Source organism: Mercenaria mercenaria, chromosome 1 (genome assembly GCF_021730395.1).
Source record: "Mercenaria mercenaria strain notata chromosome 1, MADL_Memer_1, whole genome shotgun sequence".
NCBI lineage: Eukaryota > Metazoa > Mollusca > Bivalvia > Venerida > Veneridae > Mercenaria > Mercenaria mercenaria.
In genome coordinates this window covers 78,773,310-78,788,548 of record NC_069361.1, presented here as the reverse complement: position 1 = coordinate 78,788,548, position 15,239 = coordinate 78,773,310, and the positions used below count along the sequence as shown (strand labels likewise).

The 15,239-nt window shown below is 37.7% G+C and overlaps 1 protein-coding gene across 1 annotated transcript in view; it reads right to left on the bottom strand.

Moving 5' to 3' along the window:
- Window positions 1–14,789, bottom strand: part of LOC123532948 (TATA box-binding protein-associated factor RNA polymerase I subunit A-like) — a 61,078-nt gene extending 46,289 nt beyond the window's left edge. Inside the window, exons 1-5 of the mRNA XM_053551921.1 lie at window positions 14,732–14,789; window positions 8,224–8,326; window positions 7,689–7,852; window positions 5,677–5,741; window positions 3,109–3,214 (exon numbers count right to left, since the gene is read on the bottom strand). Of these exons, the coding sequence (XP_053407896.1) occupies window positions 3,109–3,214; window positions 5,677–5,741; window positions 7,689–7,852; window positions 8,224–8,326; window positions 14,732–14,752 (459 nt within the window). The 5' untranslated portion in view covers window positions 14,753–14,789. The remainder of the gene's footprint in view (window positions 1–3,108; window positions 3,215–5,676; window positions 5,742–7,688; window positions 7,853–8,223; window positions 8,327–14,731) is intronic.
- Window positions 14,790–15,239: the final 450 nt, after the last annotated feature.

The window sequence follows — 15,239 nt, the reverse complement described above, 5'->3', positions numbered from 1 at the left end:
GCTCTGGTGCATTTTATGGGTGTAAATATTGAGCTATGGGAGGAGGTATTCCAGTCATTTTAGGGGGGTCAGGGGATTTTATTTTAACAAAACAGGTACAAAATTGTGGGCTTTGGTGCCTTTTCTGGTCTTAATTTTGAGGTACTGGGAGGGGGAATTTCTTAATTTTATGTGTTGGTGGGTTAGGGGGCTGTCCCCCCGAAATCTTTTGAAATATAGGCACAAAATGGTGAGCCCTGGTACATTTTTTATTGTAAATTTTGAGGTATGGGAGGAGGTATCCCAGTCCTTTCAGGGAAGCCATGGGGCTCCCCTCCCCTCCCCCCACACTCCTTAGAAAATTTTGAAAAACAGGTACAAAATGGTGAGGTCTGGTGCATTTTTTTATCTTAATTTTTAGGTACTGGGAGGGTACTTTCTTCATTTTTGTGGGGGGAGGGTCAGAGTGTTCTCCCTTTGGAAAATTTTGAAATATAGGTAAGAAACGGAGACATATGGTGTACTGTTTGGTCTAAATTTTGAGAAAATATTAATCCTTTGCCAAAATAGTTGGGTGCAACTTTGATGAGTATAGGTCACTTCTCAGCAAACTTGGAGGGGGGCACCCTCTGCCCAGTCCTGAACCTGGGTCTGAATCTGAATCTTTTATATTTACACAGCTGGACTTAAATCACAAAATATATGGTCTGTCTATTTTCATGATGCTCTGAGGTCCTCAATGTACATAGCTACCTGTTACCTCTTATGCTTCAATATCTATGTCAGTACATGTATTCAACTCCAATAATAAACTGTCAGCACGTTTCTGCATGCATAACAGCAGGTTTCTGCATGCGTTAGAGGTCACTAGCAGCATGTCAAAGGTCTCTAGAGCCTCACCAGTACACCATCAGTCCTTATATTTTGTAAAAAAATCATTATACAAACAGGCTAACAACATTTGTTAACATATTTCTTCTTATTTAGATAAAAAAAGTAGGAGTAGTAGGAGCTTTTTTTAAAAAGTAGGAAAAAAGTAGGAACAGACCTAAAAAGTAGGAAAAGTAGGAAAAAGTAGGACTACTTGAAAGCCTGTGGAGGGGAACACAAGGACCATTTGTAAGAAGTCAATACAAAATCGGGCTAGCAGTCTCACACGAGAAGATTTCTAAAGTTTCCACTATATACATATCAAGAAAAGTGACCACGCCCTCTGGCAGCCATGTTTTTTGACGAATTAAAATAACTTGAACAAGGCAGTCTAAAAGACAGCTAAATCCCCCACCACTGCTATGGATAAAGAAAGGGTAAACCTTTGATTTTAGCTGTGACCTTGACCTTGAACTGACGTGGCTGACTCATGAATTCTGCACAACGTCTTGATGAGGTGATCATTTGACCAAAGTTTCATGAAAATCCTTCAAGGGGTTTAGGAGATACAGAGCTGAAACCTTTGACCTTCAGTTGTGACCTTGACCTTGAGTTGACATGGCTGACTCATGAGTTCTTGATGAGGTGATCATTTGACCCAAGTTTGATGAAAATCCTTCAAGGGGTTAAGGAGATACAGAGTGGACACCAAATGGAAGGCTCAAACCTTCGACCCTTAGTTGTGACCTTGACCTTGAGCTGGCATGGTTGACTCATAATTTCTGCATATCGTTCTGATGAGGTAATCATTTGACCCAAGTTTTATAAAATTCCTTCAAGGGGTTTAGGTGATATAGAGCGGACACGAAATGGAAGGCTCAAACCTTTGACCTTCAATTGTGACCTTGATCTTGAGCCGACATGGCTGACTCATAAGTTCTGCACATCGCCTTGATGAGGTGATCGTTTGACCCAAGTTTGATGAAAATCCTTCAAGGGGTTTAGGAGAGATAGAGCGGACACGAAATGGAAGGCTCAGACCTTTGACCCTAAGTTGTGACCTTGACCTTGAGCCGGCATGACTGACTCATGGGTTCTGCATATCATCTTGATGAGGTGATCATTTGACCCAAGTTTTATAAAATTCCTTCAAGGGGTTTAAGAGATATAGAGCAGACACAAAATGGAAGGCTCAAACCTTTGACCTTGAGTTGTGACCTTGACCTTGAGCCGGCATGGCTGACTCGTGGGTTCTGCACATCATCTTGATGAGGTGATCATTTGACCCAAGTTTTATAAAATTCCTTCCAGGGGTTTAGGAGATATAGAGCGGACACAAAATGGCAGGCTCAAACCTTTGACCTTGAGTTGTGACCTTGACCTTGAACCGACAAGGCTGACTCATGGGTTCTGCACATCGTCTTGATGAGGTGATCATTTGACCCAAGTTTCATGAAAATCCTTCAAGGGGTTTAGGAGATATGGACCGGACACAATTTTGTTACGGACGTAAGGACGGACGGACGGAAGGACGGACGCAGACCATTCCTATAATCCCTCCGCCACGGTGGGGGATTAACAATCTTGGATTAGGGTGACATAAGGACCACTTGTGTGAAATTATTTCAAAATCAAACCATTGGTTTAGGAGATGTTGTTTGAAAAAAAAATTATTTTTAGCTCTGGCGTCCCCTATGTGCAACCTAGCGGATCTATTTGAACAATTTTGTGGATCCTCCAAGGAACATCCACAGAGAGTTTCATCAAAATCCATTCAGTGGTTTTGAGGAGATGTTGTTTAAACACAACTGTTGACGACGAAAAATTATACCACCCATAATGGCCTATGGGAGGTTAACGGACACTAGTGTTCAAGTCTCGATATACTGTGACCTTGACCTTATGACCCAAAAGCAACTGGGAGCATATACTGACCCAATGAGAACCATTAATTAAGTTATCAATAGGACACCAAAATGTCTAAAGACTGATATGAGCAAAACAAACTTGCCCGCTCTTTTTCAAATAGGGGCATAAATATCAGTAGTAGTGTCCTTGTAATGTCAAAGATACCATCATTAACAAACAAAGCTGATAGCTTCCTAGTCAAGTTGCCTTTTGACGAACATGTAGCTTCCATCTCACCACTGACTACTTTCCTAACAAAAACAGTTTACAACTGAATTTCCTGGAAAAAAAAAAACATTCTAAAATGACCTGATTAATGAGTTTTTCTGTTAAAAAAGGTAAACAACTGACCTGCATCACAGTAGTTGCCTCAGCATCATCACCAATTTTCAGTAAATACACAACAAATTCCATCACCACTTCTTTGGCATCCAAGTCACTCAAAACTTTCATCTGGCTGTGTGATAGTAAAAACATTCAGTAAAATACCCACCACAGGAAGTAGCAAGGGGATAACCAATATGCTTAAGGATAACATGGTGTAATAGCCATATTTCATATCTTGTAACTGGATGGTGATATTTAAATGAAATTTGGTCACTTTAAAGACATTCAAAATTAAAAACTTTTCACCGAGAGATTTTTCAAATTTTATCATTTTGGTGGGGAGATAAACGGTATTGAAGTTAACATTGACGTCTATGGGAAATATATAATTTCTTTGATTATGAGAATCTGAACTTGAGTTTGGAGAAAATTTTGCGGTAGAAAACTGTATAATATATGATTCTGATACAAATATCAACAAGAGCACCGCCTTGCGGGTGCTGACGCTCATCTGATTTTTTTTTGTGTAATAGAAATATTGTCCTACCCATGATTTTCTAAGTCTAAAAAGGGCCATCATTCTTGCAAAAAGCAGGATAGAGTTATGTTTCTTGATGTACAGTGTCCACTTATGATGGTGAAAAACTGTTGCAAGTTTTAAAGCAATAGCTTTGATAGTTTATGAGAAAAGTTGACTTAAACATAATACTCAACCAAGAAAATGATTTTCTAAGTCCAAAAGGGGCAATAATTATTGCAAAAAGCAAGATGGAGTTATGTTGCTTGCTGTACAGGGTCAGCTTATGATGGTGAACAAGTGATGCAAGTTTCAAAGCAATAGCTTTGATAGTTTAAGAGAAAAAGTTGACCTAAACATAAAACTTAACCAAGAAATCTGATATTTTCTAAGTCCAAAAGGGGCCATAAATCTTGCAAAAAGCAGGACGGAGTTATGTTTCTTGCTGTACAGGGTCAACTTATGATGGTGAACAAGTGTTGCAAGTTTTAAAGCAATAGCTTTGATAGTTTAGGATAAAAGCTGACCTAAACATAAAACTTAACCAAGAAAACTGATTTTCTAAGTCCAAAAGGGGGAATAAATCCTGCAAAAAGCAAGATGGAGTTATGTTTCTTGATGTACAGGGTCAGCTTATGATGGTGAACAAGTATTCCAAGTTTCAAAGCAATAGCTTTGATAGTTTAGGAGAAAAGTTGACCTAAACATAAAACTTAACCAAGAAATCTGATATTTTCTAAGTACAAAAGGGGCCATAAATCTTGCAAAAAGCAAGATGGAGTTATGTTTCTTGCTATACAGGGTCAGCTTATGATGGTGAACAAGTATTCCAAGTTTCAAAGCAATAGCTTTGATAGTTTAGGAGAAAAGCTGACCTAAACATAAAACTTAACCAGGCAACGCCGACGCAGACGCCGACGCCGACAACCGCTCAAGTGATGACAATAACTCATCATTTTTTTTCAAAAAATCAGATGAGCTAAAAAGAAATCTAAAATTCCCCGTAGGGAAAAGGAGAAAATCATTTTTTTCTAGTTTTCAAGGGAGATAACTCATGAAAAAAAAAAAAAAATTGTCAGGGGAGGTAATCTAAAGGAAATTTTTGAGAACTTCTGTCACTATATAACTTGTCAATATGCACCTTATTTCTATCGTTTGGCATTTTTAAAACTTACATTATCAAGTTGTATGTACGCATTTGGTGAAATAGAGGCCTATTACACCATGTTATCCTTAAGTTGTATTGGGTTTCCAGCCACACACCATAGAAAATACATGGCGAACAGTCTGGGACCACAGGAAATACTTGCGAGGGTCTCGATGTTTGAGATATTGATGCTCTAGCAAGCAATGGTTTCAATGTATAATGTATTTATGATAGAAATAATTTTTTCCACTTAACTCAATGTAAAGTAACATTGTTTGGGTTAGTTCAGGAAAACTTGCTATAATATTAAAGCTGTTACTTGACAATGCACATTGACCATGTTGATGGGGAGGTTTGATCACTTCAATGTTTAGTTTTTGTGTTTTAAATCAAACCAAGATATGTTATGTCTTATGAAGACTTTTGGGGAGTTAGTGGTAGACAGTTAGGTAGGGCAGTTGGGGAGGAGAAGGGATAAAAGCAAGGATGAATATTCAACAGCAATAGCACGTTCCTAAAATGCTGTCTCCCTACATCCTAAACCACAGCAGTGCAAACACGCATACACCAATTGTTTTGGTCATTATCCGAATTTGGATTTTTTTCCTAAAAGACTGATTACCTTTAAGGAATTTCAAATTCTTAATTATTTCTGAAGAAAAAATGTGAATAATTAGTTCCTGATATTACTTACCAAAATCAGACGTTACAACGGTTAATTGATTATCCGCTGACATCCCTTATTAAGTCAAAAGTAAAATTCTAGGTACAAAAAATCCTTTTCAAGTGCATGTATATAATGTTTATGACTGATGAAAAAAATATATCAGACTCAATTTGATATCTTGCTGTTGGTCAATTTCAAAACTGTTCACACCAACTGATCAAAAGCTGGCCTCCAAAACATGGACACAAGTAAATAATTTACCTGAAAAGCTGTTGAATTAGATCCCTGTTATCTTCTGCTTCCATACTTAGCAATTCTGTTCCTACCTGGAGCAAAGCACAAACAAATAGTAATATTACCATGTACATAACTATTAAAAATCTTGTGACAAAATTTCAAAACCACACTTATTACCTAGAAATCATCATCTCATTCAACTAATGGGTACACACAGTAATTGGCTACCAAGTACCAAAGTCCTAAACTTCTTATTGTCTAACCATAATCGTAAAGTTTTTTGCAGGGCTCAACTTAAGTGCATTTAAGTTATAAATACATCATCAGTCAGTTTACATACTAACTTCTGAATATGAGAACTAACATGTTCACCAAAGTTACAAAATATTTACTTCCGTGAAACAGAACTAGGATGTATATTAACTAGAAATTACAGACTTCTTGACAATCACTTCCAAGAATCCAACATAAGTTTTGACTTGCCGGACAGGAAATAAAATACAGGTTTTCCTCAGTGACTTGACTATTACCTGCCCTGGGGGACTGGGCAGCTATTAATGTCAAATCCTGATCTTATCAATTTGTAATTTCAAAGGCAAGCTCTAACAGGTGGTACATGAGCAAGTACTCTAGTCCCCAGTACCTGAGGGGAAGGCAAGCTAACAGGTGGTACATGAGCAAGTACCCTATTTCCCAGTACCTGAGGGGAAGGCAAGCTCTAACAGGTGGTACATGAGCAAGTACCCTAGTCCCTAGTACCTGAGAGGAAGGCAAGCTCTAACAGGTGGTACATGAGCAAGTACCCTAGTCCCCAGTACCTGACGGGAAGGCAAGCTCTAACAGGTGGTACATGAGCAAGTACCCTAGTCCCCAGTACCTGAGGGGAAGGTAAGCTCTAACAGGTGATACATGAGCAAGTACCCTAGTCCCCAGTACCTGAGAGGAAGGCAAGCTCTAACAGGTGGTACATGAGCAAGTACCCTAGTCCCGAGTACCTGAGAGGAAGGCAAGCTCTAACAGGTGGTACATGAGCAAGTACCCTAGTCCCCAGTACCTGAGGGGAAGGCAAGCTCTAACAGGTGGTACATTAGCAAGTACCCTAGTCCCCAGTACCTGAGGGGAAGGCAAGCTCTAACAGGTGGTACATGAGCAAGTACCCTAGTCCCCAGTACCTGAGGGGAAGGCAAGCTCTAACAGGTGGTACATGAGAAAGTACCCTAGTCCCCAGTACCTGAGGGAAAGGCAAGCTCTAGCAGGTGGTACATGAGCAAGTACCCTAGTCCCCAGTACCTGAGGGGAAGGCAAGCTCTAGCAGGTGGTACATGAGCAAGTACCCTAGTCCCCAGTACCTGAGGGGAAGGCAAGCTCTAACAGGTGGTACATGAGCAAGTACCCTATTTCCCAGTACCTGAGGGGAAGGCAAGCTCTAGCAGGTGGTACATGAGCAAGTACCCTAGTCCCCAGTACCTTAGGGGAAGGCAAGCTCTAACAGGTGGTACATGAGCAAGTACCCTAGACCCCAGTACCTGAGGGGAAGGCAAGCTCTAGCAGGTGGTACATGAGCAAGTACCCTAGTCCCCAGTACCTGAGGGGAAGGCAAGCTCTAACAGATGGTACATGAACAAGTACCCTAGTCCCCAGTACCTGAGGGGAAGGCAAGCTCTTACAGGTGGTACATGAGCAAGTACTCTAGTCCCCAGTACCTGAGGGGAAGGCAAGCTCCAACAGGCTGTACATGATCAAGTACCCTACTAAGTCCCCAGTACCTGAGGTGAAGGCCAGCTCTAACAGGAGGTACATGTGCAGGTACCCTAATCCCCAGTACCTGAGGGGAAGGCAAACTCTAACAGGTGGTGCATGAGCAAGTACCCTATTCCCCAGTACCTGAGGGGAAGGCAAGCTCTAACAGGTGGTACATGTGCAAGTACCCTAGTCCCCAGTACCTGAGGGGAAGGCAAGCTCTAACAGGTGGTACATGAGCAAGTACCCTAGTCCCCAGTACCTGAGGGGAAGGCAAGTAACTGATTAAGTCTTACCTTCCAAACTGTCTGTGAGGAACCTATTGGTACATGGACAACATTCTGTAACACCTGCAGGGCCTCTGACCACCGGTGGTTCAACAGACACTGTCGAAGCAAATGAAAAAGTTGGGGAAGTACTGGCATGTTTACACTCTGTTTCTCTTTCATATCAGCAAACTCTGTCAAAATTAGAAGACAAATACAAATATCTCATTAATCTCACATTTGCTAAATTATTTTTTGAAGTTATTCAAGTCATAATGTCAAATGTACATTCTAAGAAAGTAGCATGGTTTGAAAAGCAAAAATAACATCCCAGACCATGTGGTTCGATTTCTCATGTTCATTTAACAATTATTTCTAGCCAGAGATGTAACACAAGGCAATGTACTAATATGCAATAAAAGTCAGGTTTTGTAATTAAAATTAAAACATGTTGGAGATATTTCTATTTCATTTATATTCAACTGTTACGCTTGCAAATGTCAAAGTAACTTTCTTTCACACATTCCTGTTCCAGTTTATATCAATGAAAATTTAAATAAAATACCAAATGCTGTAAGTGGGTCAATATCCTGTATTGCTTCTGTTAGGTTTTTGTACCATTCAGTAACAGGAGCATCGTCTCCTCTCAGAAGCTGACACAACTCTGTCTGAAAAATAACAAAAATTCAAATCAATGAAAATGTACACTTGTGATCTTTTTTTTCCAATATAGGAGAAAAGGTATGCTCTGCTACGATTGTAGGGAATATATTAAAAGTTTCTGATCTGGACCTTGCAGTGCTCGCGCTGCCAATCAACATTATCGCCAACTGGCGATTATTTTATTCAAATGTCGATTAAAACGCAATTTTGGTGATAGAAAATGGTGATTAATTTATAACAAGAGCACCGCCTTGTGGGTGCTGATGCTCATCTGATTTTTTTTGTATAATAGAAATATTGTCCTACCCATGATTTTCTAAGTCTAAAAAGGGCCATCATTCTTGCAAAAAGCAGGATAGAGTTATGTTTCTTGATGTACAGTGTCCACTAATGATTGTGAAAAACTGTTGCAAGTTTCAAAGCAATAGCTTTGATAGTTTATGAGAAAAGTTGCCTTAAACATAATACTCAACCAAGAAAATGATTTTCTAAGTCCAAAAGGGGCAATAATTATTGCAAAAAGCAGGATGAGTTATGTTGCTTGCTGTACAGGGTCAGCTTATGATGGTGAACAAGTGTTGCAAGTTTCAAAGCAATAGCTTTGTAAGTTTAAGAGAAAAAGTTGACCTAAACATAAAACTTAACCAAGAAATCTGATATTTTCTAAGTCCAAAAGGGGCCATAAATCTTGCAAAAATCAGGATGGAGTTATGTTTCTTGCTGTACAGGGTCTGCTTATGATGGTGAACAAGTGTTGCAAGTTTTAAAGCAATAGCTTTGAAAGTTTAGGATAAAAGCTGACCTAAACATAAAACTTAACCAAGAAAACTGATTTTCTAAGTTCAAAAGGGGCAATAATTCTTGCAAAAAGCAAGATGGAGTTATGTTTCTTGATGTACAGGGTCTGCTTATGATGGTGAACAAGTATTCCAAGTTTAAAAGCAATAGCTTTGATAGTTAAGAAGAAAAGTTGACCTAAACATAAAACTTAACCAAGAAATCTGATATTTTCTAAGTACAAAAGGGGCCATAAATCTTGCAAAAAGCAAGATGGAGTTATGTTTCTTGCTATACAGGGTCAGCTTATGATGGTGAACAAGTCTTCCAAGTTTCAAAGCAATAGCTTTGATAGTTTAGGAGAAAAGCTGACCTAAACATAAAACTTAACCAGGCAACGCCGACGCAGACGCTGACGCCGACGCCGACAACCGCTCAAGTGATGACAATAACTCATCATTTTTGTTCAAAAAATCAGATGAGCTAAAAATGCTACAAAAAAAAAATATTGCAAAAAATTGTCCTTAAACTGCTGGAACATACATAGTTTTATCAACAAGAGGGCCATGATGGCCCTATATCGCTCACCTGTTATCATTGCACTTGAGGACAAGAAGGTCCTCAGAAAAGATATCTCAGTCCAAAGAACAGGAACAACAAAGGGAAGAAATTTAACCAAAAAGAAAAAAAAAATTCTTACAAGGTATAGATATGTCAAAATACACCTAAAAATTGGAGGTATCATCCATATTGTACCACAGAAAAGTGGTCTCGGTTTTTCCCTACGGCCAATAATAAAAAAGTTACTAAAAATAAGCTATTTATAGTAACGTAAAAGGGAAGTAATAAAAAAAAATATATTGTAAGTGAACAAAAGAAGGATCTGCCAAATAAATCTGCTGACATAAATGAAATTTCAGATCAGTATCTTCATTAGTTACGGAGATATACCCATTTTAATTTGAAATAAAGGGAGGTAATTTGACATAAAATCAGTCCATAGTTATCTACCCTGATTGTCTCAGTCCAACTCATAACAATAATGAAATTTCAAATAAGTCCTATAAGTACTTACTGATATAAATCCATTTTGATTACAATCAGGGGAGGTAATCAGATATAAAATAACTCTGGAACCTACGATTGGATCTGATTTGTCATGGAATCCAAGATTTATTGTTGTTTAAGATATTTTGGAAGTTTGTATCAAATAAAACCATAAATGAAGTCTCTATATGGCTGCAAAAGCCAAAATAGCCAATTTTGGACCTTTAAGGGGCCATAACTCTGGAACCTATGATGGAATCTGGCCAGTTCAAGAAAGGAAGCAAGATCTTGTGGTGATACAAGTTGTGTGCAAGTTTGGTTAAAATCAAATTATAAATGAAGCTGCTATTGTGCAGACAAGGTCAAAATAGCTAATTTTGGCCCTTTCAGGGGCCATAACTCTGGAACCCATTATGGGATCTGGCCGGTTCAAGAAAAGACCCGAGATCTCATGGTGACACAAGTTTTGTGCAAGTTTGATTAAATTCAGATCATAAATGAAGCTGCTATTGTGCAGACAATGTCAAAATAGCTAATTCTGGCCCTTTCAGGGGCCATAACTCTGGAACCCATAATGGAATCTGGCCAGTTCAAGAAAGGAACCAAGATCTTATGGTGATACAGTTGTGTGCAAGTTTGGTTAAAATAAAATCATAAATGAAGCTGCTATTGTGCAGACAAGGTCAAAATAGCTAATTTTGGCCCTTTCAGGGGCCATAACTCTGGAATCCATAATGGGATCTGGCCAGTTCAAGAAAGGAACCAAGATCTTATGGTGATACAAGTTGTGTGCCAGTTTGGTAAAAATCAAATCATAAATAAAGCTGCTATTGTGCAGACAAGGTCAAAATAGCTAATTTTGGCCCTTTCAGGGGCCATAACTCTAGAACCCATAATGGGATCTGGCCAGTTCAAGAAAGGAACCGTGATCTTATGGTGATACAAGTTGTGTGCAAGTTTGGTTAAAATAAAATCATAAATGAAACCACTATCGTGCAGACAAGAAATTGTTGACGCACGGACGCACGGACTGACGACGGACGACGGACGAAGGGTGATCACAAAAGCTCACCTTGTCACTATGTGACAGGTGAGCTAACAAAAACGTGCGAAGTCGGTAGCAGGAAGTGTATTTGCCCAGAGGCATAATTACTCCCTCTAAATGGTGACCTTGACACACTTAATTTATTTGTTGATTGCCAACATGTGTATGTGGTATACTTCACTAATTGATCCACAGGTGTGCACTATTGATCATATAGAAGTTTAAAGCTACAATTATCATCACTTTATCCTTGATCATTTAATCGCCATTAATTACCAAACAAACAAATTAATTAAACATAATTCCTTCAGATGTGGAATTCCTATGTCCGACTCGAGACTTTCTGACGGCGGAAAAGTGCGTTTTTACATTCCGTTTGTCCGCAGACATGCACAAATTTTCTAGTTTGAAATGAAAAAAGGAAAGAATAATTTTGAAACGCTGAACATCGCTTCAAGTTTGTGGAGTTTATAAACGAATTTGACATAAGATACGGATGTTTCACCTGCCGAGGGCCTCTCAATTTCTGCAATAGTGGGAAAACCATACTGCGTCTAAATTTAGCATCTCTTTTTCTGCGTTCTGATTAGTTCCCTGTCGCGGGTTGTGTTATTTTTGCACACGGTAACTCGGCAAATAGAAACCAGAAATGTAAAGAATTATCTCAAAGTTTGGACAAATTCGTTGTTACAACTTCGTCTGCCAACAAAAATGGAAGTCAACAGTCAAAGCACAAAAAGCTCGCTCGTACAAGTCAGAAAGTTTCATGTCAGCTCTATTATAATTATTTATAACAATTTTGTTTACATTACTCTGGTAATAACTGATGCTTTTGACTCAAATTTTCTTCCTACTTTCGTCACAAAAAGTAATGATCATTCTTGACCAGAATTCACAATGAGTCATGTCACATACTAAAATGGTATTTTCAGTGACATTTGAATACAAACAACTGAAGATATGCATAAATGTATGATTATTCAAAGCCAATGATAAACATAAATAATGATAATTGAAAAATAAAGTGGGTTTAAGTGTTTTATGAAAAAAAAAAAATTAAAGAGTTACAAATACCCTGTTTTATGTTTTTTACTGAAATGCAAAAGCACACGTGAATAACACGCGCGCCAAGTTTGTCTATTAATATTTTCCCTGAAAAAAATGTGGCTATTGATTTATAATGGCAAGGGCTAGCACTGACCTTGCAATGTAATTAATTGAATATTTCATGTACTATAGTTAACAATTAGCAAATAAAACCTGTATTACTAAGAAGATCTTTTGGAAGCACAGAATGCAACCAAGCAAAATAATAGCAGGCTCAGTTTTAAAAACTCAAAACTCGGTTTTATTTTAAAACACATTTAGGAATTTTGAAGTCAGAATTGGGAAAAGAACATAGTTTTTAGTTTGAGATTACCTGATTTTACCGGAGGTAGATTTATAGGAGAAAAATGCCCTATCAATAGTCGACAGGACTTTCTGGGCATAATAGCTGTGCGAACAACAAAAGCAATCGGCATGACCGTCATGCGAATAACAAAATAATCAGCATGACAGTCGTGCGAACAGCCTTAGCCATTGATTAAATCTTGTTTGATATTTCATTTCAAATAAAATCAAACATTTAAATAGCACACAATATATATGGGAAAAGAATGTCCGTACTCCTAGACAATCCCTAACAGGGTTGTCCTGGGGTACAGATCCGTACCTCTAGAATTAGATTTTCTTCTTGCCATATTTACCTGGTTTACCATTATGTTTCTTATGAAAGTAGACTGAAAAACGTGTCCGTAAATACAACAAGATTATTTGTGACACAAATTTATTATTATTATTATTATTCAATGAATACATTTTTGTTTGTACAGATATATCTGTTACCCATGTTTTTTTCCCCAGTGGCTTGGGACTATTTATTATGCCATATTAACCTTTACCCTGCTATATTTCTAAAATGGACTGGCCCATCTTTCAATTTGGGCAATACCACTTGCTTATCAAAGGGGTGTTCACTGAGAATTTACTGACTGAATAGCGAACAGTCCTGACCATGATCAGACTGCACGGATGTGCAGGCTGATCTTGGTCTGCACTGGTCGCAAAGGCAGAATCACTTGCCGCCAGCAGGCTGAAGGTTAAGGTCACCCACACGTGTTGGACCCCTGTACATTGAACTTACACCTTAACAATGAATTCAAATTTGTTTGCCAAATTGTCTCTGTGATCTGTTTGAATTTTTCTAACCAGACTAAAACACCTCTCGTGATCAGCATTGCTGCCCGGCAGAAAAAGGAAAAATAGATTTTTACATGCATTATAAATTTATGGAATGTGTTTCCCAGTAGAATGGAAAATATTCAGCGAGCTAGCCTATATGGTGCCGCTGACGAAGACAAACAGTATTCAACCACAAAATCCCCTTTCTACTGCATGTTTACATCGTATTTTGTGAAAAAATGATATGCTCGTATAAAATAATTAACTTAGCAATTGATTTATGCCAGCAATGATTTTTTTTCGTTGTATGTGTTCAATACGTAGTCTTTTTATCTAGACCGCTATTTGGAAAATTAAATTGGCTGCCATTTTGACAGCCTCCGCATGATTCGGGTCAAGGGTCATACTTTTCAAATCAAAATGCAGTATACTTAGAATAGGATCCGAAACATGTTTTTGGTATCAAATTAAAGATAAAAGATTTAATTTTTCAGTAAATTAAAGATAAAAGATTGAATTTTTCAATTATGTATGAAGTCTTTTGGAAAAATAATTTCCATGAGGTGATTTTAAATAAATTTTCGCCGAACTTTATCTCAGGAAAGGGTCGACCCACATTAAAAATTCGGACGCTTACTGAAAATCAATCAATCAGCTTTCAAGTGACGTTAAAATATTTAATATTAATTAGTCTTAGGTACCCGCATGTTTTGGTAAAACAAGCATGTAATTTGCATCACGGTCCATGATCTCAATTAACAGCAAGGTGCAATAAACAGGTTAACATCCTGTGCTTACATAGCCATGTGGTTTAACTTACATAAGTGTCTGTTTAGTAATTTATATCACTGGAAAGAGAATTTTATATGCTTTCTAAAGGTGTATCATGCAATTGTTATCTCTATGAATAATGATTTTATGAACAAATAATTCAAGCGACCGCAATGCCAGTAGATAAGCACTGTCACTTGGCTTATCACCTGGGGTTCTAATTATAGCCAATTTGTTCCTTCATGGGACCTCCATACTGTCTGAAATTTATCTGTTAGTTTTACCTACGCATATAATAAGTGAAACATTTCGTTTTAAGCTGCGGTTTTGAGATAATTTACAGAATATTATATGTAATAACAACGAAATCCTAGACCTGTCACCTGATAAAAAATATGGTACGAACTGAATTATGTACGAATAATTTGCAATTAAGAAAAAGTGAAGCACAGACAATTACTATGAAATTACGTAGGTTTTAGAATATAATATGTAAAAATGCAAATCTGGAAGTGTGTGTTTGATGAAATCATTGACAAAAGCGTACAATTCTTTGATTCGTTTCCATTTTCCCATCAAAACATGCGTTGCGCCAAACCTCCTTTTCGAAGAGTCGAAAGCAAGGCACTGGAGGTCACACTGTACTAATTCAGTTCCTATTTTATTTCATATAAACAATTAAATCTTGAGACCTCATTTTCAGTATTTTAGATCATTTAAATGATATAAAACCCATATATAACCAATTAGTATAACATGTCCTCTTACCAAAAAGATAAAAACAAAACATATTGAGATGTTCTGTTACAGGCTAATCTGTTTAGAAAAGTACCCTCTGAAAATGCTCCAATGAGACTAGCTATTTGTAGACATTTTCTGAATAAAACTTAAACCTGGAAATTCTCAATGAAAGTGGTCTAGGTTTTTTCTCCTCTTCTTCTTCTAAATACTACACTCCTTCATAACTTTGAAGATTATGTGTAGATCTAGGCGCTGAATAAAAATTAATTTATTGTGTTTTACATACATCAAGTTAAATTTTGTACATGTGCCAA